This window comes from Panthera tigris, chromosome C1 (assembly GCF_018350195.1).
Source record: "Panthera tigris isolate Pti1 chromosome C1, P.tigris_Pti1_mat1.1, whole genome shotgun sequence".
NCBI lineage: Eukaryota > Metazoa > Chordata > Mammalia > Carnivora > Felidae > Panthera > Panthera tigris.
Genome location: NC_056667.1, coordinates 180,579,316 through 180,604,713, shown reverse-complemented (window position 1 = coordinate 180,604,713; position 25,398 = coordinate 180,579,316). Strand labels below are relative to the sequence as shown.

At 36.6% G+C, this 25,398-nt stretch overlaps 1 protein-coding gene across 3 annotated transcripts in view; it reads left to right on the top strand.

Annotated features, from left to right (window-relative positions):
• The window catches only part of DNAH7 (dynein axonemal heavy chain 7), a 264,436-nt gene that overhangs the window by 190,646 nt on the left and 48,392 nt on the right, over nucleotides 1-25,398 (top strand). For all 3 annotated transcript variants that reach the window (XM_042994954.1, XM_042994955.1, XM_042994953.1), the window contains 7 exons: nucleotides 2,580-2,770; nucleotides 6,726-6,859; nucleotides 7,557-7,892; nucleotides 15,675-15,801; nucleotides 17,044-17,238; nucleotides 19,795-19,887; nucleotides 25,130-25,306. In XM_042994954.1, the coding sequence (XP_042850888.1) occupies nucleotides 2,580-2,770; nucleotides 6,726-6,859; nucleotides 7,557-7,892; nucleotides 15,675-15,801; nucleotides 17,044-17,238; nucleotides 19,795-19,887; nucleotides 25,130-25,306 (1,253 nt within the window). The remainder of the gene's footprint in view (nucleotides 1-2,579; nucleotides 2,771-6,725; nucleotides 6,860-7,556; nucleotides 7,893-15,674; nucleotides 15,802-17,043; nucleotides 17,239-19,794; nucleotides 19,888-25,129; nucleotides 25,307-25,398) is intronic.

Genomic DNA, 25,398 nt, shown 5'->3' with positions numbered 1-25,398 from the left:
TCCTCCCCCGCTTGCACTGTGTCTCTCTCTCACAACTAAGTAAACATTTTTAAAAAACAATACAAATGAAGTTTTAAAAACTAGCGCTACCCCCATGTTTAGCTGGGTACAGAGTAAAGAAAGAAATTTCCTGATTGCCACTGTGGTTGTATGTGATGATTTGACTATGGTCTGGCCCTCATGATATAAGTGGAAATGCCATTTGTGTTTCTCTGTAAATATCCTTAAGAGATATTTTCCCCGTTTCTGTGTTTTCTTCCTTTCTGATGGTTGGAATGTGGATGCCATTTGAAAGGCCATTTTGGCCAAAAAGGAGCGAGATGGCAACAACTTGGATCTCTGACCATTTAGACACACTGTCCTTCCCCCCTAGACTAATTACAGCAGGCTCCCCTTTACACGAGATATAAAGTCCTTCTTTTCCATGTCACTATTTTAGTTTTTTTTATCACTTAGAACTGAACCTGATTGTAATACACAGTACACATGTGCCAGGAACAGGGCAAATATACTAATATACAATATCCAGAGGGGGAAAAAAATAACTAGACAAAGATCAACTGAAACGTCAAGCCTTGAATACAAGTGTTAACTATTTTTTACCTATCAAATTGTAAAAGTCATGAATATAGTATTTAATGCTGGCAATATCACATTGTGTTTAAAGAAGCTGTGTAAGAAGACACACGGCTTAGTTCAAGTATTTGCTTTGTCGTTTACTATGATTTAACTGAAAATTTTACCTCAATTGCCTTGCCTCAGTTTCCCCATATACAAAACTAGGGTAACAATACTCCATGCTTTTGAAAGCATTTGAGAATGAGAAAATTAAATGTCAACATGGTGCCTGGCATTTGTAAGTACAATTGTATAGAAAAACAAGTTTAAAAAATGAGGGCTCATTGCAACTCTGAAATTTCTTCAGCCATTCAGGAAAGTAATTTGGCAATATAAATGGCCTTTAAATTAATTGCGCTTCTAGGACTCCAGCTTGATTAAGTAATCACAGATAAACACGAGGATTTATTCAAAAAAGATGTTCACTGTAGCATTATTAACAATGGAAAAATGGAAGCAATCTAAATAATAGATTCATGTACTTAATACATTATAATACTCCCATATTATTTAACCATGAAAAAGAATCATTTCATTCAAGCAAAATGTGAAAAGGAATTTAAAAATCATCTGACATGCCTGCTTCGGTTAATTAAGATCTCAGCAGTGAAAGAAATTGACAAGACAATTTCAGGAATTCATTTAAGCCAGGAGTAACCTCTGGGAAGGAGCAGAATATGTCTGTAACTGCAGTAGAGGTTCGTCCCAATGTCTCAAGCTTATCCCAATACCCTAAGCTTGTTTCCCATCAAGACTGCACATCTAGTCCCTTGAAGGACTTGTGCAAAACACCATTATTCAAGGTTGGCTGCAATAGCACCCCAAACACCAAAATGTAAGACTAATTTGGCAAATGTGTCATGAGCCCTAACAATGTCCCTGATCTTTCAGCCAGGAATTCCCCTTCTAGAATGCTATCATAAGAAAGTATTCTTAAGCACAAGGCTTTTGTATACAGTGCTGTTTGTAACACTGAGAACAGAAAACAATTGAAATATATAATAATAGAGAATTGATTTAAAAAAAGATAAAGTTAATATGTGACTATTATACAGTAATTAAAAGCATGTTTATCAGGTTTAATTGGAATATTTATGCTATAATGTCAAGCAAAATAATTAGGATGCAAAATTAGGTATATTGTTTAGTCTCAATTGTGTATAGAAAAAGATGAATAAAAATACTGAAGAGACAAATTTATCCAACAAATAATTATCAAACATAGTTTTGTGTCATTTTTCTACCCACCTGCATAGGAGTATGAGACAACTGTGTAAAATATTTGAAAGATAAACTGAGGCACACTAAAATTTTTAAATGTTTATTTGAGCAAAACACAATTGGAATTGGGCAGCACCAAACTGGAAGTTGTTAGGGTGCCCCACTGACCAGAGCTGAGGATAGAGAACAAGTAGGGAGCAAAAGCTTAAATAGCTTAAAATTGGCTGTTCGTATTTGGTTAGCCTTAGGGTTTTGATTTTGACTTGATTTTGTAACCTTAAGACTTTTATAAGTTTAGAGCTTGGCTTGCTTACTCAGCCACCAGCTCAGTCTAATAGCCTCCTTGCTTAATAGTTTTAGTCTTTCTTACATTTTCCACATGTGCTACTTAAGCGTGAGTTACTTTTATGATTACAAATGTAACCAAATAACTACAACTTGAAACGCTTATTCTCTGGTGTCTCAGACGGCTCACTGCCATCATACTTGGGCACGTGGTGAATTGCAGACCAAAAAGCATGGAAGTGTGCAAAATGACAAGACAGACCCACTGGTTAAGCCCTTCCCACAGACTTCCAGTTATTTTTATGATACCATTTCCTTATACTCAGAAGACAAAAATAATTTTATAGGTAACTAGGAATAACAGCAATGTAGAAGGCTAAAAGAGTTTGGAGAGTTGAATGTTTACAGTCAGTATTTAAAATAACATGGCATCTTTTTTTCTGATTTTACTCCAGTGTTACTAGAAAATGTTGGAGAAGAGCTAGATCCTATCCTGGAACCTCTTCTACTAAAACAGACCTTTAAGCAGGGTGGGAGTATATGTATCCGACTCGGGGACTCTACCATTGAATACGCGCCAGATTTCCGCTTCTATATTACTACCAAGCTAAGAAATCCTCATTATCTTCCTGAAACATCAGTAAAGGCCAGTATCTAAAGTGAATGTTTCTTTATCGAATTGTACAATTAATGACTATATTTTCCTCCTAAGCCATAAGAAGAACAGGTCTTCCTAAGAAAAAGATTTTGTCCTTGCTTGGCAGTTCCTGAAATAGCTATAATAATTTCCAAATGTTTATTTTGTGTGTGCATGTAAGTAATAAAGGAGCCTTCAGTGTGCAGTGAAAAGTAAACTTTGAGAATCTAATTTCTATAATTGATATTATTCTTAGAATTTCATCGTTAAGGATAGATGGCACATATGGTCATCCTTTGTAATAAGTGATAATATGCTAATTCTGGGCATTGGCATTAACAAAAATCCATTCTCTCTCAGAATAAGGTTGCTGCTATCTGATTTTTTATAATTACTTAAAGGAACTGATTTTGATCACTAATTCTTTTTAAAATACTAGAATTTCCTTTCAAGAGCAAAGTTAGTTTAAAGTCCTAGTCAATGACTAAAATTACTTGAGATACTGATCTGCCACTGAGCTCCTGGAGGTCATTCCTTTTTTTATTCCCAAATCTTGGCACTCGATAAAGTTGACTCTTGGTAAATGTTTGTGGAATGAGAGAGGTTAGGGAGGGATAACTTTTATTTACAGAAGATAGGAAGAGATGGGGTGCCTGGGTGGCTCAGTCGGTGAAGCATCCAACTCTTGATTTTGGTTCAGGTCATGATCTCACAGTTCATGAGATCAATCCTTCCATCCGGCTCTGCGCTGACAGCATGGAGCCTGCTTGGGATTCTGTTTCCCCTCTCTGCGCCCCCCACACCCATGCATGCATGTGTGCTCTCTCTCTCAAAATAAATATTTTTTAAAAAAATCTTGCAGGAGAGGACATTAAGAAATCTTGATTTTGATTTTGAAAGTTACATACAGAGACAAGATTTATCCAGAGAGTTCAAAAACTGTCCTTTATTGGAAATATTTAAATTAACATAGGCATCTCCCTATAGAGGCAGAGGAAACATAAAGATGACCTAATTCGTTCCCTCCAAGATGAAAAAACAGTGTCACTGCTCTCAAGAGATTTACAGTGTAAATAATGTATATGTAAAGTGACCATATTTATGACTAGGAAAACACAGGAGTTCAGAATTGGGGACATACTAAAGTATGTCCAGTCTAAAGTATGTCCATACTAAAGTATGTCCCTACTGCTTCAGGGCAGCCAGGAAGACTGGGGAAAAGTCTTGAGCTTAGTTTTAAAAAAACACAATGTTAAAATATGGAAGTTCTTGGCCACCTATTTTTAACTTATTAAAATAAATGTTATCTACGCACCTAAATTGTGTATTATCTATTTATCTATTAGGAGTGGTAGTATCTAGCAGTGATTAAGAACATAGATTCTGGACCCAAACTATCTTGGTTCAAATCCTAGTTTTATCACTTGCCAATTGTGTGATGTTATTCAACCTCTCTGTGGCTCTATTTCCTAGTCTATAAGCAGGAATAATAAATGTCTATCTCATGGAGGGGTATAAAGGCTAATTAAATTAATCTGTGCCAATGCTTAGACTAAGGCCCACCACATAGTGTTGTGTGAGTGTTAACAATTAGCATTATTGTTTAGCTTTTAAATATAAGTGAGAAAGAGTGAAGCATAAGAGAAAAGGATAAAATCCCAAAGCTGTGTTAAAATTTTTTTAATAGATGACGTGGTAAGCCATGTTTACTTTTCAGTAAAAACTATGAAAATATCACAACTAACCAACAATTCTTAGTTGACAAGTAACTAGTTATAGAAGTCATAAACTGCTGTGGGGAAGAAACTGATCTATGATTCAGTATTGAAATCCTTAAGATCCCTAGAGTGCCTTATTGCTTCATTATTTTTAATTGCTGGGATTGATTAAACAGGGATTAGAAAACATAGTGAGGCAGTTACTTGCTTTCATTTACAAATTAAAATACTTCCTCTTCATCCTATTTTTAGGATCTTTTATGTACCTTTGCTTTCAAAAGTTCCCAAGGGATGATATCATGGTGCTATAATCCTTTTGAATCTAAATGAAAATAAAATTATGAAATCATATTTTATATAACTTGAAATGTTTCTTTGTTATTATTTGAATGTTTATTGTTATTTGTGAGCAAATGCCTAGATTTACAAAATCTTGATCTCGAAAGATCTAACATTAATGGAATATGAATGAATACCTCCTTGTATCTGAATTCAATGAGATAGAATTTGTAAAACATAAATTTCCCTCAGTACTATGGCTATAGCTTGGGGATTAAAGGAAATCTAACTTGTGCACTTGTTTTCTCATGCCAACAGGGAAACTCTCTCGAAAGCTTAATTTTTTTCCACGAATAAATGCCAAAGCAGTAGAGAATTACAAGACAACATTTAATGGAGTTTTTAATTGCTCGATTTCAGGAATTTCTTATTATCCCATCTAAATTTATGATTATGCTCATGTAATCTACACTAAGTGTCCCACCATGGGTCAGGTGAGGGGAAAAGTTTAACCCAGAGGAAACCACCATGGAGAAGGTGCCGGGTTTGGGCAGAGAAGGGAGTCACCTTCCTAGGGGTACTGCAACCAGCTGTTTTACACTTTCTGAGACTTTTCTTACAAAGGAAGAATGACTCCATTCTTGCAAAGGAAATAGTCTCAAATTCTCTTACTAGGGAAAGGTGGGGAAACATAAAGTCTCCCACTCAGCAGCCAGAGCTGAAGAACATGCAGACATTTCCTAGTTGGTGTGCATGGGACTCCACAATTAGTTCAGCATATCAAAAATGAAAGGTACATGGAAAGGAGGTGTGAGAGGTGATGCTCAAGACGGAAGTGCGGACCTGAACTCAAGACACACAGGCAGAGGGCAGGCAGATTGCAAAATAGATGTTTAAAAAGGCCGGGGTGGGGGGGAATAAAGGTTGGGGGACAGTGCTCAACATAACCCAAGGTCAGGTAAGTATTTATTGACTTATGGGTTTATTGATGACCAGAGCCAGAAAGTTCCTATAGTTTATTGCTGTGGGTATTTATGGATGTGTGGAGGCTGGGATGAGAGTAGACTGTAGAGGGCTGAAAAATGAAATGAGATAGAGACAGAAAGCTTATATAAACAACAGTTTCAATAAATACGGTCGTGAGAACACAAAGGGAGATCATTCCACAGCTGAAGGGGATTGTGGGAGAGCAAGAGAATGACTTACTAGTTTATTTGCTTTATGAAAGGAGAGACCTGACCATGATTACTTTCCTACTTATGGGAAGGAACCAGAGAAGGAGAAATTCTAAGATGTAGAACCAAAGCGTGTAAGAGCCATTAGATACTGGGATGAAGCTTTAGACTTCACCTTGGAGTTGGTGGACTTCAACTTGGTAGACTGCGCCTTGATGGACACCATTAAAATGTACATTCCCTAGTTCACAATAGTAGCTATTCATATTGTAACACGATTGTATAATAGACCATATTATAATATTGTGTGTCATACATTATGTAATATGATTATCACATTGTAAATATCATACATGCTCTACTCAAGTAATAATAGTGTTCTTTTTCCTCCTATCTCACTTGGTAAGAGTTCCCTTTACTTTTTGACACCACTATGATCCTTAACCTATAACTCAGCTGGTCCAGCCAGTATGAAGGATAGCTTCCAACCTGACCCTAATTGATTTGAGGATTAAACAGTTGTCAGAAACTGGGCCAGTTCGAAACAGGAATAGAATTGATCACCAAACAAAACCCTTTGAAATACTGCATTTATGACTCTGAGAAACTTTGGTGGGTTTTTAATCTGGCAGTCAAGCTTGCATTTACCTTTAATCATCATCTCTACAGATTCCGGTTTTCACATATTCCTACCATAGTAAATAGAGCCTATTTTAAGGTCAGAACTGAAAAAAGCAGAGGCTTTCTCAATAGATGTAATGATGCAGTTCTTGAATATTCTTTCATTTACAGGTAACATTATTAAACTTCATGATCACGTCTGAGGGGATGCAAGATCAGTTGTTGGGGATTGTAGTGGCACGCGAAAGGCCAGACCTCGAAGAGGAAAAGCAAGCCCTGATACTACAAGGAGCTGAAAACAAAAGGTTTCACACATTATGAAACACAAAATCGCTCTGACTTGTTTCAAATTCACTTAGAATGGATTAGAGTACATTATAAAGAACTATCTTGTTAGATTTAGTAGGAACATCAAATGAGGAGATTGAAGAGGAAAATCTAAAGCATTAGAAGCCCTCTATGTGAATCTGGAAAATTGCGTGAGAGTATAATCTTCCGTACAAGTTCTAGGGCACTGGAAGAACCGGAAGGCTGCCACAACTCATGGCAAAAGTTGTAATATTCGTTGTGTAGCTGACATTATCTCTTTTCATCAGGGCATGGTCTGAAAGAATACGTTGCATCCCACTTTCTGCTTGTAATATCTCTATCGTAGACACAAAAGGCAAAGCTCTAGAAGTCATGAAACTCTTCAAAAACTAAATGGAGTGATACTTTCTGTGCACTCAGGGCTGAGGTACTTGATGGCAGAGCAGACTGGTTTACACCTCTCTCTCTAGTTCCCATGCAAATGATCGTTGGAAAGAGAAGTGGAGCAGAACCTGACTTTTTGACATTTTGTGAGATAAAAAATTAATTATACAATAGCACCGTTACGGGTATTTGTCACAAAGTGATGCATTTCTTTAGGTTCCGAGCCCTTTGTTTCTTATACAAGAATGTGTGCATGAAGGGATTTTAAATGACTTCTTTTTCTTCTGAGAAAATTGTGTTTTATTCCAGGCAGTTAAAAGAAATAGAAGACAAGATTTTAGAAGTTCTTTCATCTTCAGAAGGCAATATATTAGAAGATGAAACTGCTATTAAGATATTATCTTCCTCCAAGGCTTTGGCTAATGAGATTTCTCAAAAGCAGGAAGTAGCCGAAGAGACGGAGAAAAAGATTGATGCCACCCGCATGGGCTATCGGCCTATTGCCGTCCATTCCACCATCCTGTTCTTCTCTATCGCTGATCTAGCTAACATCGAGCCCATGTACCAATACTCACTGACCTGGTTTATTAACCTTTACATCCTGTCTATCGAAAATTCAGAGAAATCAGATGTTTTAGTAAAAAGGTATGTAAAAGAAATACTAATTAATACTAATACTAATACTAACCAGTGCATGAACATTAAATAGTAATCGATGCCTTTCATTGTTGTTACAGCATGGTGTGAGCATTACAGTTATGGCTAAAGCAAACTTAATTATTGTACTAGAAATAAATTTGAGGGTTAGAAGAGGAACAGATGTGACCAAATTCAGTCTGCCAGGAAATCATTTACAGGGAGATAGGATTACAATGTAATCATAAAAAGAGGAGACATTTATCTCTGTTTATCATGTGCAAAATGTATTTGTGATGGGAGATAGGGAAAGAAGAGTTAATATCCCTGAAAGACAGGACTCTTACCCTCTGTAACCTAGCGTTCCAAAAGTTTTAAATTTACATTTTGGTATACACAGATTTACAGTTTGTCCAGTAACAGGGTTGTAAAAAAATATTCTGTTGTGATTATTTGTGTTATTCTTATTGATAAAAAATAGTTTATTTTATTGTTGGCTACTGTAATCAGTAGTGGAATTAAGACCTTACAGTAAAAGCATGAGAGAATAAAATGTCATTTTATTAATTATCAGTGAGACAAATTTTACTTTGACATTAAACTAACTTTTTTGATCAATACGAAGCTACATACTTCAGTTTCTTGACTGTTCATACCCACAAAGGAAACCCAATTTAATACTTAACCACTTGGCAGCGCAGAATTGTTTTTTAGAAATTCAAAATGCTAAAATCCTGAAAATCGAATCGAATTCCCGTAATTTATCATGATAGAACTCCACTAAATGTTGAATATCCTCAGACTGAACAATTTCTTGTATCATTATTTTACAAGCTTGAATATGAGGTCAGTAAAGGTGTAAGACTGACACATGGTTTAGCGATTTTTCAGCTGTCTCCCCATGAGAGTGAGGAGCGAGTGAGTATCTTCAGGAAGAATTGCATGGTGGTGGAGTTTAAAGTATGTTTTTATGTTACGATCTTTGAAAAGTTTAGTTTATTTCTCTATGTCTTCCAGTACCTGGAATTTTCAAGGGTAGCAAGGATTACTGAAGCATAGGAAACAAAATTATAAGCGATCTTCCTTAGAAAAGTTCCCAGCTATTTGCATTCTGTTAGTTAATTGAACAGGCAGGTCTGCTTTTCACACTAGATTCTGAGTTCCCCAAAGCAAAGGTTTCTTAATATTCCCAGAACTTAGCACAGTGCTAATCACATGGAGCCACAACAATAAATGATGTTTTGCCTTTCACTGCAGTTCATTTATCTACCTTGCTTACAACAATAGCCACCAAAATGTCATCATCTTAACTAGTTTTAAATTAAGGTATTTGCTGGAGTCTAGAGAAGAACATTTCTTTGCTCTGTCTCTTAAAGACAAGAACATTTCTTGTCTCTTAAAGACATGTTTTGTGTATAAGATTTAAAAATTAGAACAATTTTTTGCTTCACAAATACTTACTAGTTGCTTTATTATCTCTTGTTACATCAGATTAGAACTCATCCACAGATATGACGGGCTTCTTCATAACTGTGATATAGTCCCTTATGATTTAGAGAAAATAAAATTCTTTTAGCCAGATACGAGACTTGGGTAGAATCTAGAAAACAAAATATGTGTTTTTTCATTAAAATTCTTTAATTTAAATACAATGAAAGTCATATTCATGACTCCAGTGATCCTGAAAGTGTAATTCTGGAGCCAACCAAAGAGTAAAGGAGAAGACCACATTTGAAAACTTAAAAAAAAATTTTTTTTTTATCTTTATTTATTTTGAGAGAGAGACAGAGTATGAACAGGGGAGGAGCTGAGGGGAGGGAGAAACAGAATCAGAAGCAGGCTCCAGGCCCGACCTGTCAGCACAGAGCCCGACGCGGGGCTTGAACTCACGAACTGTGAGATGGTGACCTGAGCCGGAGTCGGATGCTCAACCGACTGAGCCACCCAGGAGCCCCTATATTTGAAAACTTTTATTGAAATTTTAGTATACACACAGAGACATGCAGAAATCAGAAGTATTTACTCAGTGAGCTTTTATTATTGAGCACACCTGTGTAATTAGCACCCAGACCAAGACCCAGAACATTATCGACAACCCAGAAACCCCATTTTGTGTCCCTTTTAGTGACTGACCAATCCCCTTCCACCAAGGTAAAGATTGTCCCGACTTCCAGCACCGTAGATCAGTTTTGTCTGTTTGAGAACATCACGTGAATGGAATCACACAGCACGTGCTCCTGTGTGTCTGGCATCTTACACTCAGAATTGCATTTGTGAAATCCACATTGTTTTGTACAGTGCAGTGGTTTATTCACTCTGATTGTTACGTGGTGTCCCAGTGTGCTAGTGTATTGTAGAAGTATCAAAACAAAATCTTTTCTCAACCTAGAAGTTTTTTTCTCCACAAAGGTAGTAGAGAAAGAAAACACTTTTATGATTCAGTAAACATTAAACCAGAATATAATGCACATTAAGAGGTTGCAAAGGCAGAAATCACATCCCAAACTCACCTGCTAACTGAAGTGACCATCTGTGTTAACAAACTGGCGTTAGCCAGAAGGAAAACAAATGTGAGTTGTATAAGGGCTCCTTTTCACCACATCCTCACCAGCACTTACTATATCTTGACTTCTCGATGATAGCCGTTCTTTTCGGTGTGAGGTGATCTCTCACTGTAGTTTTGATTTGCATTTTTCTGGTAATTGGTGATACTGAACATCTGTTCTTGCGCCTGTTGGCCATTTTAATGTCCTCTTTAGAAAAATGTCTATTTAGATCTTCTGTCAATTTTTTGATCAGATTGTTTTCTTGTTATTAAATTCTTAGTTCTTTGTATATTTGGGGTATTAACTCTTTATTTGATACATGGGTTTGCAAAAATTTTCTCCTATGGCTGCCCTTTCTCTCTCTCTGTCTCTCTAAGTATAGTTGACACACAATGTTATATAGTTTCGGGTGTATGGTGTACAACATAGTGATCAGTCAAGACCATATGTTGTGCTACACTCACCACAAGCATAGCTGCCGTCTGTCACCAGACAACACTATTGCAATACCATTGACTTATTCCCAATGCTGTACCTTTTATTCCTGTGACTTATTCGTTCCATAATAACTGGAAACCTGTATCTCCCAGTCCCCTTCATCCATTTTGCTCATCTTCCCCCAACCCCTCCCCTCTGGCAACCGTAAGTTCTCTGTATTCATGGATCGGTTTCTGCTTTTTGTGTCTTTATTTGTTTTGTTTTTTAGATTCCACATAGGAGTTAAGTCATATGGTATTTGTCTTTCTCTGACATATTTCACTTAGCATAATACCCTGTAGTCTCAACCATGTTGTTGCAAATGGCAAGATCTCATTCTTTTCTATGACTGAGGAATATTCCATTGTGTTTGTGTGTGTGTGTGTGTGTGTGTGTGTGTGTGTGTATGTATATATGCGTATATATATATATATATGTATATATATATACTCACACACATATATACACATATGTATATACATGTATATATACACATATGTATATATACATATATACATACACACACACAAACACACACATTTTCTTTATCTGTTCATCAATTGATGGACACTTGGGCTGCTTCCATTTCTTGGCTATTATAAATAATGCTGCAATAATCATAGGTGTGCATATATTTTCCAAATTAGTGTTTTCCTTTATCTTTGGTTAAATGCCCAGTAGTAGAATCACTGGGTATTTTTATTTTTAAGTTTTTGAGGACCTTCCATACTATTTTCCACAGTGGCTGCACCAGTTTACTTTTCCCCTAACAGTGCACTAGAGTTCCTTTTTCTCCACATCCTCACCAATGCTGGTTATTTTTTGTCTTTTTGATTCTAGTGACTCTGACAGGTGTCAGGTCATACCTCACCGTGGTTTTGATTTGCATCTCCTTGATGACTAGTAATATCAAGCATCTTTTCATGTGTCTGTTTGACATCTGTATGTCTTTGGGAAAATATCTACTCAGGTCCTCTGCCCATTTTTTAGTCAGATTATTTGTTTTTTTTTTGGTGTTGAGTTGTATAAGTTGTTTATATATTCTGGATATTAATCTGTTACCAGATAAGTCATTTGTGAATCTCTTCTCCCATTCAGTAGGTTGACTTCTTGTTTTGTTGATGGTTTCCTTCACTGTGCAAAAGCTTTTTATTTTTGGTGTAGTCTCAATAGTTTATTTTTGCTTTTGTTTCCCTGGCCTAAGGCAGCTTATCTAGAAAATGTTGCTAAACCCAGTGTCAAAGAAATTACTGCCTGTTTTCTCCTAGAAGTCTCACATTTAGGTCTTTAATCCATTTTATTTGTGTGTATGTTGTCAGAAAATGCTCCAGTTTTATTCTTTTGCATGTAACTGTCCAGTTTTCCCAGCACCATTTGTTGAAGAGAGTGTCTTTTCCCCCATTGTATATTTTTGCCCCCTTTGTCATAGATTAATTGCCCATATAAGCATGGGTTTATCTCTGGGTGCTATTTTGTTAATAGTTTCTTTTGTTGTGCAGAAGCTTTTGGGTTTGATGTAGTCCCATTTGTTGATTTTTGCTTTTTTTATGCTTTTAGCGTCATGTCCAAGAAAACCATTGCTAAAATCAGTATTGACAGGTTTCTTCCTGTTAGAAATTTTATGGTTTTAGGGCTTATGTTTAGGTCTTTGACCCATTTTGAGTTAATTTTTGTGAGTGGTATGAGATAGGTGTCCGTTTTCATTCTTCTGCATGTATGTTCTGCCATTTGGACATAGATTGACCGTGAGCACATTATGCTAACCAAGATCAGTCAGGGAAAGACAAGTACCGTGTGATATCACCTATATATGGAATCAAAAAAAAAAAATCATGCCTTTAAGAGAAAAACAGTAAAGTGGTGGTTGCCAGGTGAAGGAGATTGGGAGGTTAAGACTGATGGTGTTTAAGGATATAAACTTGTAACAACTAATAAAATTATCTCTTATTTTACTCAGCAACAAAAACATTTCATTTTTGTTTGCTTTTTAAAATTTTTTTTATATTTATTTACTTTTGAGAGAGAGAGAGAGAGAGACAGAACACAAGTGGGGGAGGGGCAGAGAGCGAGGGAGACACAGAATCTGAAGCAGGCTCCAGGCTCTGAGCTGTCAGCACAAAACTCGATGTAGCGCTTGAACCTACAAACCATGAGATCATGACTTGAGCTGAAGTCAGATACTTAACTGACTGAGCCACCCATGCACCGCATTTTTGTTTGCCTTCTGTTTTTAAAATAACATTTATTTTTAGTATTTATTTTTGAGAGAGAGAGAGTGAGACAGAGTGTGAGCTGGGGAGGGCCAGAAAGAGAGGGAGACACAGAATCGGAAGCAGGCTCCAGGCTCTGAGCTGTCAGCGCAGAGCCCGATGCGGGGCTCGAACCATGGGCCATGAGAAGAAGATGACCTGAGCCGAAGTTGGACGCTTAACTGATTGAGCCACACATACACTCCATTTTTGTTTGCCTTCTGATGGCTATTATTCGTAGTAATTCTTACTTAAGTATTACAAAAACATATGTTATGATTGCTATGAGATGTACTGTAAAATAGCCATAATTTGGTTCATCTGTTTCTTATAAAATGTTAATATAATAAAATAAATAAATAACTATTGCAAAACACCTGTAAGTACAGAAACAAAAACCTAACAAGGATAGAGCTTTGTCAAAGGGACCAAACTGAAATCTCTCTCTCTCTCTGAGAAAACAAGTGGACACACACACACACACACTGTTGTTTTTTCCTTCCACTTCTATCAAGATCATTTTTTCCATGTTATTAAATATTCTTCTGAAACTATTTTTAATAGTTGCACAATATATCACTTTATGAATGTGCCATAATTTTCTTAATGTAAGACTCACAAGTAATCTCCAGCCTTTGAATTATAGCTAATACTGCAATAAGTATAAATGTCCACACGGGTAATTATTTCCGTATGCTAGAATCCCAAAATCAGAACGAAGGTGTTTACTTCTTTCAGACTCCTGATATAAATTCCTTTCCTGGAAAGTTATTCAAATATACAACTCCACTGAGGGAACATCAATGATCTTATATCCCTGTGTCATGCATTAGCATTGAAAATGATCATTTTTATCCTTTTTCACTGTAACAGATTATTAAAATATTGTATTTTAATCTGCATTTTTATCATTGATGAGACTGACCTTGAACTTGTAATATGAGTGACGATTATAATTTTCCCTTCAATCTTCCTATCTACAAGAAGAAATTTGTCTTAAAGTGTAGACATTTTTATTTTATTCTAGAAAGACCAAGTCTGAGTTGCCCTGTATTAATTGTACTGTTACAGATGAGACAAATTAAATACTAAGTGTGAAAAGACCATTATTAGCATAAAAATGGGGACAGGAGTAGTATTATTATTTTAAATCTTCAGAGAATTCAACTACATTTCAGCAACTAGTTTCAAAGCCCTCTCTATCAAGCCCCTTTTCAGAGTTCTCAACCAGAAATAAAATGCATCAATTTGTTTAATTTTCTTTATGAGAATGCTGGCCGGGGACAAAATAATTAAAGAAATTGGCCAGTAAGGAAAAAAATAGAGTTGTGATGATCCGTACCCTGGGATATTAGTTTGAAAATAGCCACAATATGGTGGTACTGGTAGATTATTTTTTCTAGACACATTAAGAAACACTGATAAAATTTTTCTTCATCAAAATCAAACTCTGCTAATTTTTCCTTCGGGTAAATTGGTCTGCTCAGTTTCAGCCCTTGTCAATCATTAGCTCTCCACAAAGGTTTCAGCCAACTGTTTTATTTCTATTATAACTATTATAACTAATATAATAAAACATTTGTGAAATTTTTGTTTCAATGATCGTTTATTTTCCTTATGAGATAATTACATGAAAATGTTTAAAGTGTTATGTACATGCTATGGATACAGATCACACATGTTAGGACTTACTATAAAGTTGTTAGTTGCAAATATTGCGATTATTCATATTTTCATGTTCTGTCTATGTAGTAAATAAAAATGTACTTGGGGTGCCTGGGTGGCTCAGTTGTTTAGGCATCTGACTCTTGATATTGGCTCAGGTCATGATTTCGGGGTCCTGAGATCAGGCCCTGCATCAGGCGCTGTGCTGAGTATGGAGCCTGCTTCGGATTCATTCTCTCTCTCTCTCTCTCTCTCTCTCTCTCTCTCTCTCTCTCTCTCTCTCTCTCTCCGTGCCCCTGCCCCACGCATGCGCACATGCACTCTCAAAACAAATAAACTTTAAAAAAATGTAATTTATCAAGTTTTGTGATTTCTCTAGCTTTTATGGACTTAAGAGCAGAGTAGCACAGTACTAAATGTTAATTTAATAAAGGAGCTATGAATTTTAATCTGTTAATTTAATATAAAACATACAACATTTGGAAGCATTTATGGAATAAGAAAATCAAATTTTACCCTAAGAAATGCTTTATAGTTAAAAATCATCCACAAATCTTTAAACGCAACAGATTAATGTACCATGCATTGACTCTTTTCTGAAAGAAAGATTAAGTGTTTTTTAAAAAATCAGTCAACAGTAAAATGCAATTCTACTGAAGTGTTTCTACATTGTGTAGCTCTCAAATTGGTGCACCCAGTTAATGACAATCCTTGATTGTTTTGGGGGTAATTGACCAGAAAGCTGATTAGAAGAATATACATCTAAATGGTTTATAATAGGTTTCCTTAAGAGCATTTTCTTTAAAGTATAATGCATTTTTTATTTATTCACTTCTCTTTCTGTTGACCTGTAGGCTTCAAATTCTCAAGGATCACTTTACTTACTCCCTGTATGTTAATGTCTGCCGATCACTCTTTGAAAAGGATAAACTACTCTTTTCCTTTTGTCTAACTATGAATCTGCTGCTACATGAACGTGCGGTCAGTACTGTTATAATTTGTAGGAAAAACATTAACATTGATTCATTAATTTACTAATTTGTATGGGAGTATGTGTGTGTATTCACAAGATGGTCGTAAACAATTAAACAATTATTGCAGTTAAGGCAAGAGATCACAACTAGACTGAACTTCACACAGGGGGCAAAATAAATAAAGCAGAGTCCATTATGTAGTTATTCCTTAAATCTCTGTATGTTTTAGTTTAAATAAAATAGTTTCTATTAGAATCTTATGTAAGTATGTATATATATTTACTAAATATGTTGATATATTTACATCAAGTAATCATATAGAGTATATGGTAATGTTTTTAAGAACTTGTGCAAGTTAGTCCAATCTAACCATTGGAGCTTAATACCTTTCATAAATTTTTACTATGTTTCAAATCTATTCATTTAAAATAAAAGACGCACCTTAAGAATGAAAGAGAGTATCGTATAAATGCACTCTTTTATTCACTTAGGTGCTAAAGATTTATTGATTTTTGTCTGGTGATACATTGGCTGAATTCTGAAGGAGTAAAGGCATTTTTCTTGCATTTCTTGCAAAAGTTTCATAGCAGTACCTCATTTCCTTTTTATGGAAAATAATTGAAGATATGGCAGATTGATGGCTTTCTGTCTTCCCCCCGTTTTTATTTTATCTATTTTTATTTTTGTTTATCTTTTGAGTATAGTTCGCACCAATGTTGCATGGGTTTCAGGTGGACGACATAGTAATTCGTCAACTCTGTACCGCAAGTGTAACTACCGTCGACCACTGCTACAACACCACTGATGATACTCCCTACGCTGTACCTTTGATTCCTGTGATTTCTTTACTCCCTACCTGGAAACCTATCTCTCCCACTTGCCTTCATTTTGCTGATTCCCCCAGCTCCTCCCCTCTGTCTTCCCACAATTTTTAGAGCCAGTAAGACGCCAAGCAGTCATTTTGGAAAACATTTATTCAGATAAAATTTTTAAGTTTAGATTAGTAATTCTGGAGGAAAATGATCAAAAAGTGGTTATCTAGAATGGAACGATTTTCAAAACCGGTTATAATGGATAAATGTTTTCTTATGAATAAATACTGAACTGCTATACCACTAGCTATAGAATTTCATAAGGACAATACTTGAAACTTGAAAATCAATAGCCAGTTCTTTTTCAATGGTTTAAATTTACTATGTACACATGATGAATTCATTTCTGATTCTTCATGCTACTTTGTTTTCCGAAGGTTAATAAAGCCGAGTGGAGATTTCTGCTAACTGGTGGGATTGGATTGGATAATCCTCATACCAACCCTTGTACCTGGCTCCCACAAAAATCCTGGGATGAAATATGTCGACTAGATGATTTACCTTCCTTCAAAACCATTCGTAGGGAGTTTATGCACTTAAAGGATGGATGGAAAAAAGTGTATGATAGTTTGGTATGTTCTTAACACTTTTGCTTTTTCCAAAGTTTTTAAATGGATAAAATAATGCTAAATTTCTTTTTTATTTTGAATAAAAAACAAGATTTAGATAAACTTTAAACAACTGGTCAGACATTGAAATCAGGGTTTCGATTTATATCATCGGCACTTCTATTTTTTTTTTTTATTTTTTAACGTTTTTTAATTTATTTTGAGACAGGGAGAGACAGAGCATGAATGGGGGAGGGTCAGAGAGAGGGAGACACAGAATCCGAAACAGGCTCCAGGCTCTGAGCTGTCAGCACAGAGCCCGACGCAGGGCTCGAACTCACGGACCGTGAGATCATGACCTGAGCCGAAGTCGGCCACTCAACCGACTGAGCCACCCAGGCGCCCCTCATCGGCACCTTCTAAATTGATGGTTTTGTTTTGAACTTCTATTCAAATCCTTGAAATGTGTAGAAATGCATGGTCCTTAAAATATTCTGTTTGAATTTCCATGCCAAATTTTTACTTATTAACAATTTAGATTTTGTAATCATAATAGCAGGTGAGTTAAAGATTTTACAAAAGAGCTATTGTTTAGATTTTCTAAATCCAGGATATAAGCTAATAAACATTTTTGTCATTTGACATGAGGTGTAGGGGCCAAGGGCAGGCTACCCAAAATATGCCACTTTGGCATATTGATTATTTTAAAAAGTTACTTAAGTGACAGCCTATGCAAGGACACTCAGACCCGCCCCTGAAAGCAGGAAATAAATCTCCCATGTGAAAGGTACCCTTCCTGTACCAGGAGGTAAAAGAGATATCCTTATCACCAGAGATAAGAAATTTGGAGCACAGAAGGCTGTATCAACACCCTTGTTACTTTCTACTCATTTACTGCCCCACCCCAAATTCTATTTAGTATTCCTTATTAACTGAAACTCCCAAAGGTAAATTGTCTTTGATCTGTCAATTCCTCACAGATTTATGGTCTCTTTGTCTAAAAAGTATAAAAACTACCTGCCTTGATCATTTCTTTGGGTCTCATTTTCATTATTGGACCCTCTGTGTACATGTAATCAAACGCTAGATTTTTTTCTCCTGTTAATCTGTTTCATGTAAATTTAGTTTTTAGTCTACCTAGAAGAACCATGGACAAAAGAAAATTTCCACCTCCCCCCTCTTTCAGAGGGAAAAGCTAATAGTTCTCAAGCAATTTTTCATGGGGCCCTATCTCACTAATTGGAGACTATTATAGTCAGGACAAAGTGTAAAACAATTTCCTTCTAGAATACATAGAAATTGTTGCCTTTCCTCACTTTTTTTTTTTTTTTTTTTAGGATAAGGGCTAATATTTTGCCAATTTGTAGTTATTTTTTTCCCACTCCTTTATTTCTTCTCTCCACATTCTGCTTTCTTGGATTTAATTATGCAAGAAAGAGCTCTCCTTAGGGAAGACGGGAAGAGGAAATAAAGACCCAGATATATGGAGAATATTTACCTACTTCTTGTAGCAGACATGACAGTGAGATTGTATTTACACATAAATTCAAACATTTGGACTGGATCGCTGTTGGATCTCTCCCTGTTAGTAATAAAAACATATTTCCTTGAGGGGCGCCTGGGTGACACAGTTGGGTTAAGCTTCCGACTTCGGCTCAGGTCATGATTTCACAGTCTGTGAGTTCGAGCCCCGCATCAGACTCTGTGGTGACAGCTCAGAGCCTGGAGCCTGCCTCAGATTCTGTGTCTCTCTTTCTCTCTGCCCCTTCCCTGCTCATACTCTGTCTCTATCTCTCTCTCAAAAATAAATAAACATTTAAAAAATAGTTTTAATATATTTCCTAGACACAAATAGGTTTTTGTGAGTACTTCATTCTAATTTGAAATAGAGATTTTACTGACTATGCTGAAGCATGGAGATTTCTAATCTGAGATACTACATAGCTTTCCCTGAGGTTTTAAGATTCCAAATGTCTCCTTTTTTTTCTTTTTTTGAAATTTACCCCTCTTGGGTTCTTAATACCTCTCTTACATATTTTTAATAGCTCTCTCTGTTTTGGCTTCTTTTTAATATATACATTTTCTTTTCTTTTTTTTTTTTTTTTTTTTACTATATACATTTTCAAATATACCTTTATAAAGAAGATACCAAAACTTTGTTCAAAACAGGAAATATAATAAATTTATAATAATAAATTTTCTTCTTTTATAATATATATTTCTTTTTATAAATAGATGGTGGCAGTAGTGGGTAGATTTTTAAATGCCTTTGGAGAAATAATGGAACACTCCATATGTACATTTTTAATAAGGAGATTCATTTTGTCTAATGATTTGTATTCATATTGACATTAACCTGCTTAATTCATGCCCTAGTTTTGATTCCTTTGTGGTGTTTTAAATTTTCATTTCATTCCTTATTTCATAACTTTGCCCCCACCTGATAAAATTTACATTAGTATTCTTGATTTCATTAAGTCATTACATGGTTTCTCTAAAAATCAGCTTATACATCAAAATACTGTTCTCTTGGGAAATAATCTCCAAAATAGAATTGAATTCTATCTACTGTAATTTTAGGAACCACATCATGAGGTTTTTCCTGAAAATTGGGAAGATAAAGCAAATGAGTTTCAAAGGATGCTTATCATTCGTTGCTTGAGGCCAGACAAGGTAAGTGTGGGCTTTGAAAGCAGCTCTGTGATTCCAGTCCACCCCTCCCCCCCCCCCCCATTATAGTCTGGTTTACCATATTTCCTTATATAATCACAGGGGAGGTGGAGGAGCCTGGGGGAACTAATCCCACTTCCTTCTAATGCAGCCATTTTATCAAGAATTTTGTACATCCTTAAAGCCACACTAAATTAGTAGCTGACCAGACTATATGTTTTGGTTCTATTTATTTCATGATTCTTCCTTTTAATTCATGCTTTCCCAATTCCTTAAAACCTACTTCCTTTACATGCTGTAACTTCATTTTTATTCTGATCGCTTTGATGATATTAGTCAAACAGATCTAGTAGAATTTCTGGCTCTTCAAATCCTGTCTTTATGTATAGTTCTTTGTTGGCCTTTGGAAAGCAAGTACAATATCATTTTTAAGACATTCATCACTGCTGACTACAAAGGAAAACGTCAATACTGTTCATTTTAATTTCTTTAAATGATACATTATATAACCAGTGAATCCGCTCACCTGTCCAGGTCAGCGAATTTCATTGCTCAGTGACATTCTCATTTGCTTCATCATATTCTATGTTTTTAATTTTTTTAAGTTTATTTATTTATTTTGAGAGAGAGGGTGTGCTGTGCAAGCATGAGCAGGGGAAAGACAGAAAGAGAGAGGGAAAGACAGAATACCAAGCAGGTTCTGCGCTGTCAGCACAGAGCCCAATACAGGACTCAAACTCACGACCTGTGAGTCTTGACCTGAGCTGAAATCGAGAGTCTGTTGCTTAACCAACTGAGCCACCAGGTGACCCCATTAGCCTCCAATTAAAAAAAAAAACCAAAAAACAAAAACCTAGTCACTTAAGTATAATGACCCATATCTATGTTCTCTGAAACACTATAGATATTAGGTAGATTGAGGAAAATTTGAAAAAACATCCTAATCGTCCTTTGTTACTAGCCAAGTAAAAGTAATACATAACGATTTCAAAACTTACTGTAGCCACAGTTTGAGCTGCTAAGGAATATATATAAGTCAGTCATTCCATCCTAACAACAAACAACTGGAACTTAGATGGTGAAAGCAACATACTTTAAAAAGTTCTTACCTGCACCAGTGATAATGTGGGGTAGAGGCATTCTTCCCTCTGTACGCCATAGTCTGTTTAATGAAGATAAGAGATTCTTGCTTGGCCTGTCAGTGTGCTCTTAGCCAGTGGCCGAGGATCCATTAGGCAGAGTGCCTAGGGCCCAGGATGCTTCTAGGTGTTCATGAAAATGTTTGAATTCCTTTTAAAAATGGAAAATATAACCTGGACTTGTTAACGCTTGTAATTACCCTGAAACAAATGTAAAACATAATTCTTACTTGTTTTTCATGGGGGAAGGGATGCACAAGGTGACTAGGACCCGCAAAAGTCACCACACTGCCCTGCCCTGGGGTGTTGGAAACAGCCACAATTGTTTAGGAATCAGGTATTAAACTGATGAAATGTTCTCCTCCTTGGTAGCCCTTTCAAAAGTGAATTGCCACTTAGTGTTAAGCCTCAGAAGTTTCCCCTACAAGTATTAAATATGGAAGAATACGAAATGCTTCACCCTCTGGCCTGAAACAGCATCCTCCCTAAAAGCTTTTTTTTTTTTTTTTTTTAAATTTTCAAAGGTTTTTACTTTATTTTCTAAGCCAGGTAAAGACTCTTAATACTAAAATGACTCTGCGTGTACCACTGACCTTCTCCCGTCAGTATTTGAAAAAAACAAAGAGGCTTCTGTCCATGTTTTATATTAAGTTTGATTAAAAGTGACTAATGAGCCATTTCCTAACTACAGCCTTTTCCCTATAAATATCTTTTCCCCAGTTTTATGTTTTAAAAAAGTTGATATTTTAAGCTGAAAATACATTGAGCTACCAAATAGATCAAACATTACTTTCCGTATTCAGTCTCTTTTTAAAGTATATTTGAGGAAGGTGAGGAGTTAGATATTCAAGTTGAGGGGTTTTTGTTTGTATGTTTTTGCTTTTAAATCAATTGAGGTGAAACTTACGGTTTTATACTTCTCTTAGCTACTCTGTCCAATATTTTGCACCCTGACTTGTAACTTTGTCCCCAATGTTTCCATATCTCCTTTAGAGTTTTCCTTGGATGGGTGGATGAGTGTAGACATTAATGCTATTGGCCAGGATTTCCAGTTCTCCTCTGCACGTGCGTGCGCACACACACATATACACACACACATGCAGGAGGTGAAGGACTGTGGCTATAAACCTTGCTCTGGCCAATAAAATGTGAGAAGTGTCAGGGCAGAAGCATTTTAATTGCCAGCGTGGAGAATCTCCAGGGCACTCCCTCTGCCATCAAAATTGAGGAAGCACATACTGATATTTAAGTTCCCTAAGCAGGCTGGAGCACTGAGTCAGCACCGGTGGTGAGTTGTCTACACACCCACAGGACTTTACAAGGATGAGAAATTGTTGTGTTCAGTCACTGAGATCTGGAAATTGTTTGCTACTGCAGCATAATTCAATTTAACCTAAGTGACCGGTTACCGTTAACTATACTATGCGCCTGTGATCCTTAATATAAATAAATTATTAGTATGCTCTTATATCATTAGCTACCTCAAACCCTTCAATCTTACTGTTACCAGGTATTCCACGTTCTAGTGGTAAATTGTTGACTTTGGAATCTATATATTTAAAAATAATACATGGAGCACCGGAGTGGCTCAGTCAGTTAAGACCCGACTCTTGATTTCAGCTCAGGTCATGATCTCATGGTTTGTGGGATGGAGCCTCACAACGTGCTCTGCCCTGACAGCTTAGAGCCTGCTTGGGATTCTTTCCCTCTCTCCCTCTCTGTTCCTCCCCTGCTTGCTCTCTCTCTCTCTCAAAATAAATAAACATTAAAAAACAAAATAAAAATAATATATGGCTATGATACTTTTAAGAATGGTTTTCCCAAGTAACATGGCATTGGCTACCAGAGACAGGAACAGTGCTATATGAGGCTAGAATTTGGGCTAATGCTATGGAAATTTTTATTATCTCATATATATGAGATAATATATCCACCAGGAAAATCAGCAGTGCTTCAATCTCTAGTTTACATTAGATATTATTTGCCAGCACAATTTTCCACTGCTCTGTCCTCAATACAGAGTCCACCCAGGGGTAACAGGCTGCATGTGCCAGGTTCTCCCATGCTCTAATTTAGAAAAATGTAAAAGATGATCAGTCAATCACCAGTAGGAAAAATGAGATGGACTCATACTTTCTTATGGAATTTAATATTTTATAGTGTTTGATTGATGAAAAGAAGCCTATCAAGGGAATAAATACTGAGGTGTGCCATGTTTTGAGCCCATTCACAAAATAAGCTTCTGGCCACCATTCTCTCCTGAAGAGTAAACAAAACACAAATCAATCAACTTTCAGTAAGAAACTTGTCAAACAGTAGTGAATATGTCTCTCTGACCTCCGATAAATCCTACAGGAACTTGCAACAACACATAGATTAACATAAATGGAAAACCACAAACTTCTTCCCTGCCTTTGGGAAGGTGATTGCTTAAATTAGCCTGCAATTTTTGTTACTGACAGATTTCGTTTACAGACCTAATGCTGGCGTAATCCGATGGCAGAAGCAAATCCAATTCTGTTGACTTGCAAACCGAACAGCAAGCACAGCTTAATTTACCTTGAGAATTACACTTCAGTCTTGGGAGCAAGCAAGTCGTGCTCAGTTTTAACACTAAAAAGAAAACACTGGGGGCACCCGGGTGGCTCAGTCAGTTAAGCGTCCAACTTCGGCTCAGGTCATGATCTTCCTGTTCATGAGTTCGAGCCCGGCATTGGGCTCTGTGCTGACAGCTCAGAGACTGGAGCCTGCTTCGGATTCTGTGTCTCCCTCTCTCTCTGTCCCTCCCCTGCTCGTGCACTCTCTCTCTCTCAAACATAAATAAACATTAAAAAAAAAAAAAGGAAACACTGAAATTTGTCCGCGCTTCCCCTCGTGTGCACACCCCTGACCTAGTTCTCCAGCTCTGACAGCTAGCCAGCCATGTCTGCATGTGAGCAGTGGCCAATGCAGCCCGAAACACTCATAAGAGAGGGGACGATGATAGCTCAAACTTACTAAAAGTAATACCATGCACTTAGAAGCCATGTGCTTTTGTTTTGTTTGTAAAGCTATAATTTAGTGAAGAAGTCAGCCTTGGGAAGAGAAAAAAGGTTCATTTTCCTTTGTTAGTTGGTGTTTTAATGTAGTGAGAAAAGACCAGCTATGGGAAAAGAAGAATGAGAAAGGTAATATCCCTGGGATAGACGGGAGATTTTTAGTTTCCTGCAATAAGTTTGACATCTGTGTGCATTCAGAATAAGAATCCCAAGCAGGCTCCATGGTCAGCCTGGAGCCCCACCTAGGGCTCGATTCCACAACCCTGGGATCATGACCTGAGCCAAAATCAAGAGTCAGATGCTCAACAGACTGAGCCATCTAAGTGCCCCCGTTATCAGGAATCTTCTGCAATATGGCTTTGGCTATTTCTCAGGAGTATGGCTTGTTTCTCCTTCACAGTCCTTTTCTTTTTTCTTTCTGTTTGCTTTCCCAGCCATATCAATTCTTTCTTGATGGTATAGTACTGTATAAATCATTCTAAAATTTCTACTTTTGAGTTGTGGACTTTTAGCCCATGGTATTTTAAAAGTTAAGTAAAAGAGTTAGGGTTTCTCACATCCTTCATCCACTAGGTATTGAATGCTCCGTGAAGGGAAGAAAAATACCTTTGAATTCTGGCGTCACCAACCACTTATCTTTTATTATTTAAATAATTTATAAGTTTTTTTCTATCTAAAAGACGTTTATATAAAGTCATGCCTTGGACCCTCCTGGTGGAGGTATTAACAAATAACTAAGCTAATGTACCTAGAGTCCTTTGTTTTAAAATATCTACGGGGCACCTGGGTGGCTCAGATGGTTAAGCGTCTGACTTTAGCTCAGATCATGATCTTGCAGTCCGTGAGTTCGAGCCCCGCGTCGGGCTCTGTGCTGACAGCTCAGAGCCTGGATCCTGCTTCAGATTCTGTGTCTCCCTCTCTCTCTGCCCCTCCCTGACTTGCACTGTCTCTCTCTCTCTCTCTCTCTCTCTCTCTCTCTCTCTCTCTCAAAAATCTTTGAATCTGAACTTTTTAATTTCGTAAGCAGATTTTGAATGTTCTTTCAAATATATTCTTGTCTCTTTCTAGGTTATTCCAATGCTGCAAGAATTTATAATCAACAGATTGGGGCGCATGTTCATTGAACCACCCCCCTTTGATTTATCCAAGGCATTTGGAGATAGTAACTGCTGTGCACCCCTGATTTTTGTGCTCTCTCCAGGAGCGGATCCCATGGCTGCTCTTCTAAAATTTGCTGATGACCAGGTACCTTAAAATAGATGAGGTTGTCTGATATTATAAAAGTGAATAAAGGATTTTCTGGCTAAAGTTTTTAAAACACAAACTTGCTTATCCAA